Source organism: Acomys russatus, chromosome 6 (genome assembly GCF_903995435.1).
Source record: "Acomys russatus chromosome 6, mAcoRus1.1, whole genome shotgun sequence".
Lineage (NCBI taxonomy): Eukaryota > Metazoa > Chordata > Mammalia > Rodentia > Muridae > Acomys > Acomys russatus.
The window spans coordinates 75,418,425-75,431,553 of NC_067142.1; the positions used below are offsets into that span (position 1 = coordinate 75,418,425).

The 13,129-nt window shown below is 51.5% G+C and overlaps 1 protein-coding gene across 1 annotated transcript in view; it reads left to right on the plus strand.

Moving 5' to 3' along the window:
- Positions 1 to 8,125: 8,125 nt before the first annotated feature.
- Tmem63a (transmembrane protein 63A) overlaps positions 8,126 to 13,129 on the plus strand; it is a 31,115-nt gene continuing 26,111 nt past the window's right edge. Inside the window, exons 1-2 of the mRNA XM_051148027.1 lie at positions 8,126 to 8,375; positions 11,831 to 11,910. Of these exons, the coding sequence (XP_051003984.1) occupies positions 8,190 to 8,375; positions 11,831 to 11,910 (266 nt within the window). The 5' untranslated portion in view covers positions 8,126 to 8,189. The remainder of the gene's footprint in view (positions 8,376 to 11,830; positions 11,911 to 13,129) is intronic.

Sequence of the window (13,129 nt, forward strand, 5' to 3'; positions counted from 1 at the left end):
CTCGCTCCGTAGACCAGGCTGGCTTTGAACTCACAACAATTCTCCTGCCTCTGCCTCCCAAGTGCTGGGATTAGAGGCATGTGCCACCACCACTGGGCCTGTTTTCCTATTTTTAACCACAGTTGTGCAAATTGAGGCAGAAAAAGAAAGTTCAGGGACTGAGAACTAAAGAGCTTGATTTAGCTAAGACTTGATCGAAGTCTCAATAATAAAGGAAGCCAAGACTGAATACTGATATTCACTCGGACCGCAGTCTGTGGTGTTTGTTTTTCAGAACTGAAATAAAAAGTGTTTTTGCTGTTGATGTATTGGCTTTTCTGGGCCCAGCGATTGGGATTTTATTTCAATTCTAGTTATATTTGAAAAAAGAAACTTGCCAGGCAGTTGTGGCTCATGGCTTTAATCTGAGCACTATACTCCAGAAGCAGAGGCAGGTGGAACGCTGTGAGTTCTAGGTCAGCCTGGTCTACAAAGAGAGTTCAGGACAGCCAAGGCTACACAGAGAAACCCTGTCTCAAAAAACAAAAAACAAAAACAAAACAAAAAAAAAATAAGAAAGAAATTTATCAAGCCAGGAGTGGTGGTATGCACCTTTAATCCTAGCAGAGGCAGCCAGGTCTCTGGATCTGAGGCTATCCTAGTCAGCATAGTGAGTTACAAGCCAGTCATCACTACAATGTCAAACTTTTGTTTAAAAAAAAAAAAAAGCCGGGCGTGGTGGCGCATGCTTTTAATCTCAGCACTCGGGAGGCAGAGGCAGGCAGATCACTGTGAGTTGGAGGACAGCCTGGTCTACAAAGCAAGTCTAGGACAGCCAAGGCTACACATAGAAAGAAACCTTGTCTCGAAAAACAAAACAAAAACAAAAATAAAATAAAATAAAAGGAAAGGAAAGGAAAGGAAAAAGAAAAGAAAAAAATCAAAGGGCTCACTTCCCTTAGACTGATACAGGGGGACGTTATTCACAGCATCATCTCTAACATGGTAGGATGCCAAGTGTACAGAGTCTCAGGCCAGGGAATGGACTTCTTAGTTTCCCTGCCAGTCTTTATAGCCGTTGGCTGCAAATTCCATAATCTCTAGTCTAGTCTGTATTGGCCCGTCTTTGCCTCCCAAGTGTGTGTGTGTGTGTGTGTGTGCGCGCGCGCGCACTAGCATGTGCTATGGAAGTCAGATGGAAACTTTTGGGAACTGGCTCTCTCCTTCGACAGTGGGCTCTGGGGGCAGACTCAGCTAGTCAGGCTTTCATGGCCAGCGCCTTTACCCACAGAGCCGTCCTGTTGCCTTAGACCTTGAACTTCTCATCCTCCAGCTTCCACATCCTGAGTGTTGTGATCACAGGCGGGTACCACCGTGACTGGCTTTGTGTCACTGGGGACCAAATGAATGCCTTCAGGCATGCTACCCAAGCGCTCGGCCGACGTGAGCTGCATCTCTAGGCCCTAGTTTATCACTTTGCTGTGTTTATAGCCACCTCACGCACCCTGATCCATCACAGCCTTCTCCGGACCTTGAGACAACTGTATCCTACCGAGGAGCGGACATAGAAAGCCTTTCTGTCCATTATCAGGGGCCCTAACCTTTTCTTTTCTTTGGTAGTAGTGCCACCAACCCTAATATGCCTGGGGCTAGACCCCCAAGGCACAGGCTAGGCAGGCGTCAGCATCATCAGCAAAGGCAAGAGTGAGGACGAGTGGGAGCAGGGAGAAGATCAGGCAGCGCCCATCTGAGGAGCCAGGGGAATGACCAGAGGACTACAACCAGGGACCCAGAGAAGCCAGCTGTGGGGTCCTTAACGATGGCAGTAGCAGAACAGGGACATGGTCAGGCAGAGCTAAGGGATGACAAGGACAGAGGAAAGTTCTGGGAAATGACTGTTAGCTAGGTGCTTAAGAGAGAGATGCCGGAAGCCAGAAGAGACAGAGAGAGGAAAGAGACATCCTGTTTCAGATAGCCACAGGCTGGCTAGAATCAGGGACAGGGAGGCTGCAAGGATATTTTTATCATTACAGAAGAAGATGAAAGCTCAGACACACAAGTGAGGTCACTGAGGGGTGGAGGTGGTTAGTGCTGAAGGTCTCCACAGCAAGCTTTGCTTCCACTCTTTTCCTTGTGGAAACAGGCTTGCAAGTGGGTAGTCTGCAGCAGCGGCCCCCTCCATGGTCTTCACTCCACCCCCCCACCTCCAGCACGTCCAGCGCCGGTCTTGTCCTGGGTGAGGGCGCAGAGCATGTACAGAGGCCACTGGTCTGTTGGAAACATCCAAGCCCCAGCCAGAACACACCTGACGCTCAGCGTGTTTGGCCCCAGTTGGCGACACTAGCGGCCTGGGGTGGAGCAGTAACATGTGGTTCTGGGAAACGCTGGAAATGCCATACTTTATTTAGGACAGGATAGAGCTTTGGAACTTTCAAGGTACCAGCTCCTTACCACAAAAGGTTCTCTGTGGCTACAGATAGTTGGGAGCAGGGTAGGTCCACTGTGCCCCGGTACTCCCCTGCCCTGTGCCCCAACGGGGTCAGCTTATTAGTTTCTGGGGACATTCAACCCCACACAGAGCTGATCACGAACTTTGCAGATGCTCTCCAGCGGCCATCCTAGGCTCGGCCCAGTGTGCTGGGGCACAAAGGAACGACAGTCCGGAGACTTCCTCTCCAGGCTTTGTGGGCGTTAGCTGGTCCGGTCCCGCCCACAGACCTCGGCGAGGACGGCCACGCGTGGACCGACTTTAGAAAACAACAGAGGGGCCCACTGGCCCGCGCACAGTCCTCCCGGTCCAGCTGGCGCCGGCGCGGGCGAAGAGTCCAAATTAGGTAACGCGTGGACACGCTCTGCGCATGTGCAAGAGGAGCCGGAGTTTCACTTTGTAACTTTTAAGTGGCGGGGACGCAGCCCCGCCCCGCCAGGTGCGGACAGACCACTCCCCGGGGCGCGCGCCGCCGCCGCAGGTAAAGTGGGAAGGGGAGCCGAGCGGCGGGGGGCGGGGGTGGGTGGGTGGTTGGTGCCGAGGTCGCTGTCGGCCGCTCCCAGGACGCGCTGGCCGGGGTCCAGGCGGGGCGATGCGCCTCGGGTCGCCTTCCCCGGCGGCTGTCGGGAGACAGTAGTGGAGTGGGTGTCTAGAGAATGCCAATCAAACCCCGCGCCGCTGGGACTTCCTGACAGCCCTTGGCTGCGTGGGGGACCTATCCCTCCCTTCTCCTCTGCGAGCTTTGGAGTTAGTCTGCCTGGTTCGATCTCCCCGCCTAACCCTAAGGGCAGCCTCAGAGCCCTTTTTTTCTTTAATTCTGTACGAAGCCGGCTAGCGCGGGCTTCGTACTGTCTAGTTAACCACTCCCTCTTTCCTTGGTATCATCTGGTGGAGGAAGCCTTGGGGTTCGGAGGAGGGCCGAGCTGGGGCTGGGTGTTGGGGAGGGCTGAGAGCTGCGACAGTAAAGAAACCACATCTGGCAACTTAGCCAGACCTGATAAGCCTGGCTACCTGAGACCTCGTGTGGGGGTGGAGTTGCTGTCTTTCAGCCCCAAACAGGGGATCAACAGCTGTGGGGACTTTTGCAAAAGGCCTGGGAACATATTTTCTGTCCGGAAGCTCTGGCTGGGTTCCAGGGCCTGCCCTGTTGAGGGTTTGGGATGGGAATGAGACGATGGAGTGCTGAGCATTGGTTTCGTTAGCTGTGGCACAATGACTTCTTCAAGGAGTGTGCACCCAGGCAAGGCTCCTGAGGCTATAGTGACTAACCGCTTTTAAAAGAAAGATTTATTTATACGTGAATTTGTATTTTTCGATATTTGAATATGTATTTCTGTGTGAAGGTGTCAGATCCCCGGAGCTGGTGTTCCAGACAGTTGTGAGCTGCCATGTGGGTACTGGGAATTGAACCTGGGTCCTCTGGAAGAAAAGCCAGTGCTTAACCGCTAAGCCACCTCTCCAGCCCCCAGCCCCACTTTTTTTTTTAAAGGACCACCCTCTCTTTTATTTATTTATTTATTTATTTATTTATTTATTATAATTTTATTAATTTATTCATATTACATCTAGATTGTTAGCCCTTCCCCTGTTTCCTCCCATTCTTCCCTCCCTCCCATTTCTCTCCTTCTCCCCTCCCCTATGTCTGTTATTGAGGGAGACCTCCTCCCCCTATATATGCTTTTAGAATATCAAGTCTCTTCTTGGTAACTTGCTATCCTTCCTCTGAGTGCCACCAGGTCTCTCCATCCAGGCGACATGGTCAGAAAAGGGGCACCAGAGTTCATGTGAGAGTCAGACTAGGTCTTGGTAGGGGTTCGAAGCTTACTGCCTATATTCTCCTTGGCTGAGACCACCCTCTCTTAACTCACCGTTGTGATGGGGTTGGAACATAGCTTTGCACATCCTTGGCATGCACTTCCCTCGGAGGCACATTCCCAGCCTTTAGTGGGCTACTTTGACTTCTTTCCTCATCCACCAGAGCCTTCTCAGCCTGGCCTGGCTGCTCCTTGGTGGGTGTGCTCCCACCTGCCCTCTCAGAGCAAGAAAGGGCTGGCTCATGGAGAGCCTAGGTAGTGTTCCTTCCAGTAGCAGCCGCTGACTTTCCGTGCAGTTGGTGAGTGGGCACAGGTTGCCCTGGAAGCAGGAGCTGAGGTCTGAGACTGTGGGCCTCAAAGGTTGCCTTCACTTGGCTCTTCATCTTTTCATGTTTTAAGCCTTCTTTGTTTACTCTGCTGTATTTGATTTCCCTGATTCTAGCCCTTGGGGGGGGGGGGCATTGAGACATAGCAGCTGCCCTTGGTGTCTGCATGAGGCAGAACAGGCCACCTGGCTGAGGAGGCCAGTGACTGGACTTGACCTCTTGCCCTTTCTGGTTGGCTGATCTCTCTTAGTTCCTTCCTTTTGTGATTCATTTATTTTCTTTTTCTTTCTTTTCTTTCTTTCTTTTTTTTTTTTTTTTTTTTTTTTTGAGACAGGGTTTCTCTGTGTAGCCTTGGCTGTCCTGGACTCTCTTTGTAGACCAGGCTGGCCTCGAACTCACAGAGATCCACCTGCCTCTGCCTTCCAAGTGCTGGGATTAAAGGCGTGCACCACCACACCCAGCATTTATTTTCATTTTATGTGAATTTATATTTTTCCTGCATGTATGTCTGTGTGAGGGTGTCAGATCCTCTTAAGTCAGGGTCTTATTACACAGAGAGTCACCTGCCTGCTCCTGCTGAATGTTGGAGTTAAATAAGCTGCACTGCCACACCCACTCTCCCTTAGTTCTTACCAAACTTTGTAAATTCTCCTGGGATGCCATTAGGGATGGGGAGCCACAGGGCCCCTCCTGAGGGCCAAGGCTTCTCTCTTTCTCCAGGCCTCTGGATCAGTGACTTTGGGGAGTCGCCCTTCCCACCGCTGCTAGTACCATCACGCACCTCCCTTCCCTGGGACAATGCTCCTTCTGTGCACATTTATGAGGATGTTTTTCCTTTTTCCATTCCAAGCCTTCCTTGTTTGTTCTGGGGGCGGTCCCCTTTGCCTAATCCTAGCTTTAGGGGGCCCTGGGGAGCTGCAAAGGGCCCTCCCTCCGAGACTGTCTGAAAACATGGCTTGGGATGCCATTTCTAGGCCATAGCCACTGGGCTTCTGTGGGAGAGGGGCCCTCCTGACTTTAGCAAGGCCTCAAACCACTGGCTAAGAGGCTGGAGCTGCAGGTGCCGCTGGGTAAAGAAAGAGGAACAGGGCAGTACCAGTGTGCACTGGGAGATGTGGAGGTCTCAGGCTAGGAGTTTAGGGGAAGAGCCAGGTAGGAAGAAACTCACTGGGCAAGACCAGAAAATGGGCATGTGGACAAGAGACAGTTGGACAGGTCTGAGGGTAGGAACAGCGTGGAAGGGTCTCTGTTCTCAATTCCTGAACTGGAAAGGGGGTGGCTCCCTTGTCACTTCTGTGACACTGGGGGCATCTGTGTTGCTGTAGGTCAGTTTGTGAAGGTTGGTGCTTCAGGGCCAGGTCAGAGTGGACGGCCTAGCAGGAGATGAGAAACAGTCCTGAGGCCTGACTCAGGGACACTGGGGAGCTGCTGGGGCCTGATCCAGCTGAGGACTCCTCCAGCAGACATCCACGGTCCTTCCTCCTTACCGTGTGTGTGCTAAGTGTGGTGACAGAAAGACCTTGCATTATCAGGCTGGGATGTTTCGAAGTGCTGGCATCCTGGGGATTTTTTTTCCGCCTTTGAAACAGCTGTATGTGGAGATTTCCACAAGTGCCAGGAGTGTCAGCACTGAGCCTGGAGCCATGTCTGTTGGTCTCAAGCTTTCTTTTTTCTTTCTTTTTTAATTTTTTTTTGTTTTTCAAGACAGGGTCTCTCCTTGTAGCCTTGGCTGTCCTGGATTCGCTTTGTAGAGCAGGCTGACCTTGAACTCACAGCCATCCGCCTGCCTCTGCCTCCCGAGTGCTGGGATTAAAGGCATGTGCCACCACGCCTGGCAGTCTCAAGCTTTCTATGTAGCCTTGTGATCCTGATTCTCCTGTCTCCTCCTGCTGGGATTGCCGGTCTCCTGAGACCCTTCCTTGCTCTTCTGGGTGAGGTTTAAAGGACAGAAAGCAGGAACTTCAGCTCCAAGGTGGAGGTGATAGTCATTGCTGTTCACAGCCACTAACCCGTGGCAATGGCACCATATGCGCAACACACTACTTCCTCCAGCCCCTGCAAGTTCCTTATAGGAGGAGAGAGTGATCCGTTCCTCTTAGGCCTGCCTGCCCCATCCTTCCCTTGATTCCTATCAGGTGTGCACGCGCGCGTGTGTATGTGTGCGCGCATGCGTGCGCTCCCTCACTCGCGTGTGCATTCGTGCATTGCATCTGTGAGTCTGTACAGGCAAGAGTGAGTGTTGCATGTGTGACTCTGTGCAGGCATAGTTCATGTGTGAGTCTACTCTGGCGTGTGTGCGTGTGCACCTGTGTGCGTGTTTGTGTGTCTGTGTGTTTCTACACAACAGTGTCAGGAGTCAGAATTGTGACCCTACCTCCACCTGACCCAGAGCACCCCACTAGCACATTAGGTAGTTCAGATACCTGCTTTGGCTCTCTATGTCTCCTTTTCCTTTCTCAATACTTCTGCCTCTCTAGCAGCTGGAAGAAACAGACTTTGAGAAAGTCCTCTGAGAATTACAATTTAAGCAGTTTGGGGAGGAGGGGAGCCTGTGAAGGAGGGTGCTTTCTTTCTTTCTTTCTTTTTTTTTTTTTTTTTTTTTTTGAGGGTGCTTTCTTAGTGACTCTCCACTCATAAATGATGTGAAAAATCAGGCCAGAACCCAGACACCAAAGGCCTCAGGCTTCCGTGCCAGGGTACACACTCAAGAGATTTCCATTAGATTTGCCAGGGGTTCTGGGAGCCCCGGGGGAGGACTCAGCACCCAGCATGCAGCTGTGCCTGTTTGAAACACCGAGCCTTCTGTTAGAGGGGAGGTGCAAACAGAAGAGGGTGGAGCTGGGGCCTGCTTTGCCCTGAGCCTCGCCCAGGACAGGGCCTGGGCCTCTCCTCTCTGGCTGCCCCTCCCACTTTTGCCTCTCTGCGGGGAGAGCCAGGCTCTAGGAGTCAGGGTTTCTGGTTTGATCCTGATGCACCCAGTTTCTTGGTTGGGGAGATGGGTGGCTATTGAATTTCTGGAACTTGGATTCCAAGAGCATCAAGTCGACTGTCTTGAAGGTCCTGGCTTTGACATTCTGAGCACGGTTGCAGTGGGCTCTTGCCCTTGGCTCTGATGGGTCAACAGTATATTCCTGGCTGTTCCCTGCCGGATTTGCCGGCTTTGGAGGTTTCTCCTTCCCAGCCTTTGTCTACCTGTTTCTGGATGCCTGAGGCCCCTGGCAGAAGTTATTTTCCGGGCAGTACTTGAAGCCAGGGGCATTTCAGCGCCTTGTGGCTACCTCTGACCACTCCCACCCCTTCACCTCATTTACCCCTTTTTGGGGCATCTGCTCATAGTGTCCCTGGGCGGGTCATCTAGTCTGACCATCTGGGCTGTTCCCGTACATGGAGCTAGTCTCCGTGGACTCTCCCAGGCACGGTGGTGTGATGTCCAGCTCTCCGGATTCTATGCTGGAAGTTTCAGGTGCTCCACCTGCCTGGGGGTGAGAGGGACACTTACCTTTGCCTATGGCAGCACTGGCTGGGGAAACTGCAAGTTCACACCTCATCTTACACTTCCTGCTCCCTAGGGGGTCAAGCATAATGACCAGCTCTCCCCTCCTGGATCCCTGGCCATCCAAGGCTGTGTCCATCCGTGAGCGCCTGGGCCTTGGGGACCATCCCAATGACTCCTACTGTTACAACTCAGCAAAAAACAGCACAGTGCTCCAGGGGGTCACCTTCGGAGGCATCCCCACTGTCCTGCTCATAGATGTCAGCTGCTTCCTGGTAAGCACCCCCTCTTGGTTATGTGTTTAACCCTTTATTCTCTAGGGCCTTCTAGGAAACTCTCATGACGTAGGCACCCACACCTGTGTGTCCTCTGTGACCCTGCGCATGTGGTAGATAGATTGTGAGTTCCGGAACCATTGTAATGGCCCCTTCCTCAGAGGATCTGGGGATTGAGTAAGGCCTTGTGTGCTGGTGTGATTGCAATCCAGATTGCACAGCCACTAGCCAGGCCTGTCTTGTAACTGGCCCTCAGGGTAGGTGGCTTGAGAGATATGAATGCTAGAGCAACTCAGCTTCTAGTGTATGAGTGGCACCTCTGGTTGCCCTGGGATGCTGGGGCTTTCAAGAACCAGAACGAAACAAAACAAACAAACAAACAAACAAACAAAAAACAGTTTCTCGAGGATCGGAGAGATGGCTCAGAGGTTAAGAGCATTGACTTGTTTTCCAGAGGTCCTGAGTTCAATTCCCAGCACCCACATGTTGGATCACAATCATCTATAATGTGATCTGACACCTTCTTCTGGCCTGCAGGTGTACATGCAAATACAACACTGTATACAGAATAAATTAAAAACAAACAACAAAACAACAACAACAACAAAAAAAAAAACAAAACCAAAAGACTGTTTCTCTGTGTAGCCTTGACTATCCTGGACTCACATTGTAGACGAGGCTGGCCTCGAACTCACAGAGATCTGACTGCCTCTGGCTCACAGAGTGCTGGGATTAAAGGCATGCGCCACAGCGCCAGGTTCAGAAATAGATTCTTAGAGCTGACCTTTGGGACACGTGTCCCTTTCTTTAATGTCAACCTTCTGTTCACAAAGATTCTTCTCATTTGAAACAGGTGTCATTATTTTTGCAGTGACTCAGCAATGTTGAGAGAGAGAGAGAGAGAGAGAGAGAGAGAGAGAGAGAGTGTTTTGTTTTGCTTTAGGGATGGAACCCAGGCCTTGTGCACTCCTCACGGACTCTCCTATTGACCCACATCGCAGCCTGACTAGTTTAGATTTCTTGAGGTTCACATGCACTGCCTTTTCACAACCCCCCCCCCCCCAGCAGTGGCTCCCTTGACCCCAGCTTCTAAGAGCAGAGACGCTAGGTTGGTTGGAAGGGGATTTCACAGCCTAGGTCTGCCTGAGGCAGATAGCTAGGTGAGTGGGGAAGCTAGGACAAGGCAGGCGGTAGTCAGAGGACCTCAGTCCCTGCCAGGCAGGAGCAGAGGGAGCCCACGCCCACTCCCACGCCCATGCCTGCTGACTCTAAACATGACCTAAATTTGTTTCCTAGGAGCAAGATCAACATTGTTGCTCCTGAGATTTGCTACACTGCTGCTTATCAGGGTTGATAGAGGAGACTGCATATTACCACTTTGGCTTTCAGGAACTAGGGGTCCCTACTTCTATTCCCAGCGCCATCCTACTGACAGGAAGAAAAAGTCATCCATGCTTGTGGGCCTTGGCCAAGAGGGAGGAGCAAGAGGGGTGTGGCAGCATACTGAAAGGGGGTAGGGTTACTATGTCTTCAGGACGGGGAGAGCTAGGCTAAGGTGAGGGGTCTGGGAAGGACTAATTGGGCCCGGCTGTGTTGGAAAGCTGTTTAGGAAGAAGGTCCTTCCTTTCTTCTAGATTCCGCTGGTAGAAGTGATTTTTTTTTCTCCCCTTGAGAGACAGGTTCTGAGTATGTTGCTGAAGCTGATCTCTGAGCTCTTGGCCTCGGGCAGTGCTGCCTCAGCTCCTCAAATAGCTGGCATGACAAGCTTACACAACCACAGATTTTAAAAGGCATGTGTGTGTGCACACGTGTGTGTGTGTTTTGTTCTTTTTGAGACAGAGTCCCTTTGTGGACCTGGCTGGCCTTGAACTCACAGAGCTCCGCCTGCCTCTGCCTCCCGAGTGCTGGGATTAAAGCTGTGCGCCACCACGCCCAGCTAAAAGATTTTTATTTACATTGGAGATTGAATCCAGGACTTCACATGTGTTTAGTATACTGTGCCATTCCCCTCTACCCTGAGCGACCTGACTGTAGTTTTTTTTTCTTTTTGTTTTTTTCCCGAGACAGGGTTTCTCTGTGTATCCCTGGCTATCTTGGACTAACTTTGTAGACCAGCCTGGCCTCGAACTCACATCGATCCACCTGCCTCTGCCTCCCAAGTGCTGGGATTAAAGGTGTGCGCCACCATGCCTGGCTTCTAAATAGATTTTTACTGCAGGAATTTAGAGGGTAAAGTGGGGGGCCATGTGTGAGCCAGAGGGTCTTAGAAGACCTAGGTGATGGGGAGATGTGCACACTGTGTGCACACAGGCGAGGCAGCAACGGCAGACAGAAGGTAACGGAATGCTGAGGGGTTTGTGTTTGCCCTACAGTGTGACTCGTCTGACTCTGAAAACAAGGTGAGTCAGAAAGAAAATCCTACAGAAACTCAGGGCTTATGGATTTCCCTTAAGGAAAGAACGCTTACCCTTAAAGCTCAGTTCCTAGGCTGGGACTCTGCTGAATGGTAGATCCTTACCTAGTGCATCTAAGGTGCCAGGTTCCCTCCACAGCACTGGATAAACACATACACAAATAAATCCAGTTTCTGACCAGACCACGCAAGCCTGTGCTATCTGAGATGCTTCTTTCTCTCTCTCTCTGAATCTCAAACAAGCCTGTGTAGGTTGCACTGGAGGGAAAGAGCCTGAGGGGGCAGGTGGGCATCTCAGACATCTGGAGCTAACAGGCAGACCTGGGGTTGTTGGTGTCACACAGGCCTGTTCATCTGTCCCAGATCTCTGGGGTTGGGCAGCCTAGAGTGCCAGGACATGACAGGGTTCACTGGATACACTTGCTGTGTGGGGTCTGCAAGCTTGCTTTGAGGAGAAACAAATGCAAAGTACCAGGCTGGCCGTGGTGGCGCACTCCTTTAATCCCAGCACTCGGGAGGCAGAGGCAGGGTCTCTGTGAGTTTGAGGCCAGCCTGGTCTACAAAGCAAACCCAGGACAGGCAAAGACACAGAGAAACCCTGTCTCAAAAAACAAAACAAAACAAACAAACAAACAAAAAAAAAAAAGCTGGATGCACATCTGTAGTCCCAGCTACCATAGGCTGAGGCTGGAGGATCAACTGAGCTCAGGAGTTAGAGGCCAGCCTGGGCAATCTACGGAGAGTTTGTCTCTAAGAATGGGGTTTGGGGGTCAAGTAAAGAGGGGAGCAGCTTTTCCACTCTTGTGAGGCCAGACCTCACCTTCTGCCTTGGGGTCTGCTGTGGCTGGTGGGCTTGACTGGAAGACTCCACCCAAGCCTGCAGCAGCATGACAGCCTCGGTGACATGGGCACAGGTGATGGAGGAGTGGAGGCCATTGAGCTGTGTGTTCTTTCTGGGCCGGATGGTGTTCTCTAACCTCCTGAGTCTGGCTGCCCCAGAGCCCAGCCAGTGTACATGACTTGGTTTCTCTTCTGCTTTCAGGTTTTAATCCTGGTGTTTTCCATCATAAGGAGAAGATTCTGGGATTATGGCCGCATAGCCCTGGTATCAGAAGCAGGCAGGTAAATAGAACAGGACAAAACTCTTTATCTAGAATGCGAGCACATCTGTGCATTCCTCTTAGTGTGAGTGTTATGTATGGCTATGTGTGCATTGTGCACATATGTGTTTATGGAGGTACATGTATGCTTACATGTGTGTGCATGTATGTATGTATGTGTGTATGTATGTATTGTATGTTTATGGATGTGTGTTTCTGGGATGGGCTGGAGCCAGGCCTGTGCCAGGAGCTGTATCTTCCTTTCTGTTTTTGTTGTTGTTGTTTTGTTTTGTTTTGTTTTGTTTTTGCGAGACAGGGTTTCTCTGTGTAGCCTTGGCTGTCCTGGACTCATTTTGTAGACCAGGCTGGCCTCGAACTCAGAGATCTGCTTGCCTCTGCCTCCAGAGTGCTATGATTAAAGGAGTGTGTCACCACTGCCCGGCTGTAGCTTCCTTTCTGTTGGTCACTGAAGACCCCTGTGAGGCCTTGCTGCTTAGAACTGTGCTCCCTGGAAACCAAGGCCTGGAGATCCGCTCTCTCCCTCGGCTCCGGTTTTAGACTGTGGGGATTCTCATTGCTTTTAGGGTTTTTTTTGGTCACCAGGGGAGGAGGTGACATTTTCTTGTTCACCTTGGATATGTCTCTCTGAGAACAACATGTCTGAAGTTAGTTAACTTGGGACTGGCTTAGTGATTAAGAAGGAAGGCAGGTGTGGGGAAACTTCCCTCCTTCCTTACTGGTCAGGGCTCAAGTTGGACAAGCCTGTTAACAAAACACAAGCTCTCGGGCCAGACCTCAGGCCCTTCCGGTTCTGCACCGGGTGGGGACAGTTCTGTGTATGTTACTAATGCTGAGTCCCAGAACCAGACTTTCCTGTTCAGGCTGGTTGATGTGAACCTCTGGACCTTGTGTCAGATGGGGCAGCATGAAGTGAACGGGACACGTCGGGTGCCCCACTCCCAGGTCTGTCCCTGGGGCTCAGGGTCATTGCCTCAGCTTCTGAAATGTGCCATAGTGGGATGGGTGGGGAAGGAAGGCACATTTAGAGAGATGCTTCCCCGCCCAGAAGATCCTCTCAGCAGTTCCTGCTCCCTCTGAACGCAGGAGAGGTGGTGGGAATGGCTTACTTTCTAACTGTTAAGGCTAGGTCCTTTCACACTTGGGCTATTTTGCTATTCTCTTTCCTCCGTGTCACAGAACTGGGGAGGGGCCTGAGACGGGGGTGGGGGGTGGGGGGTGGG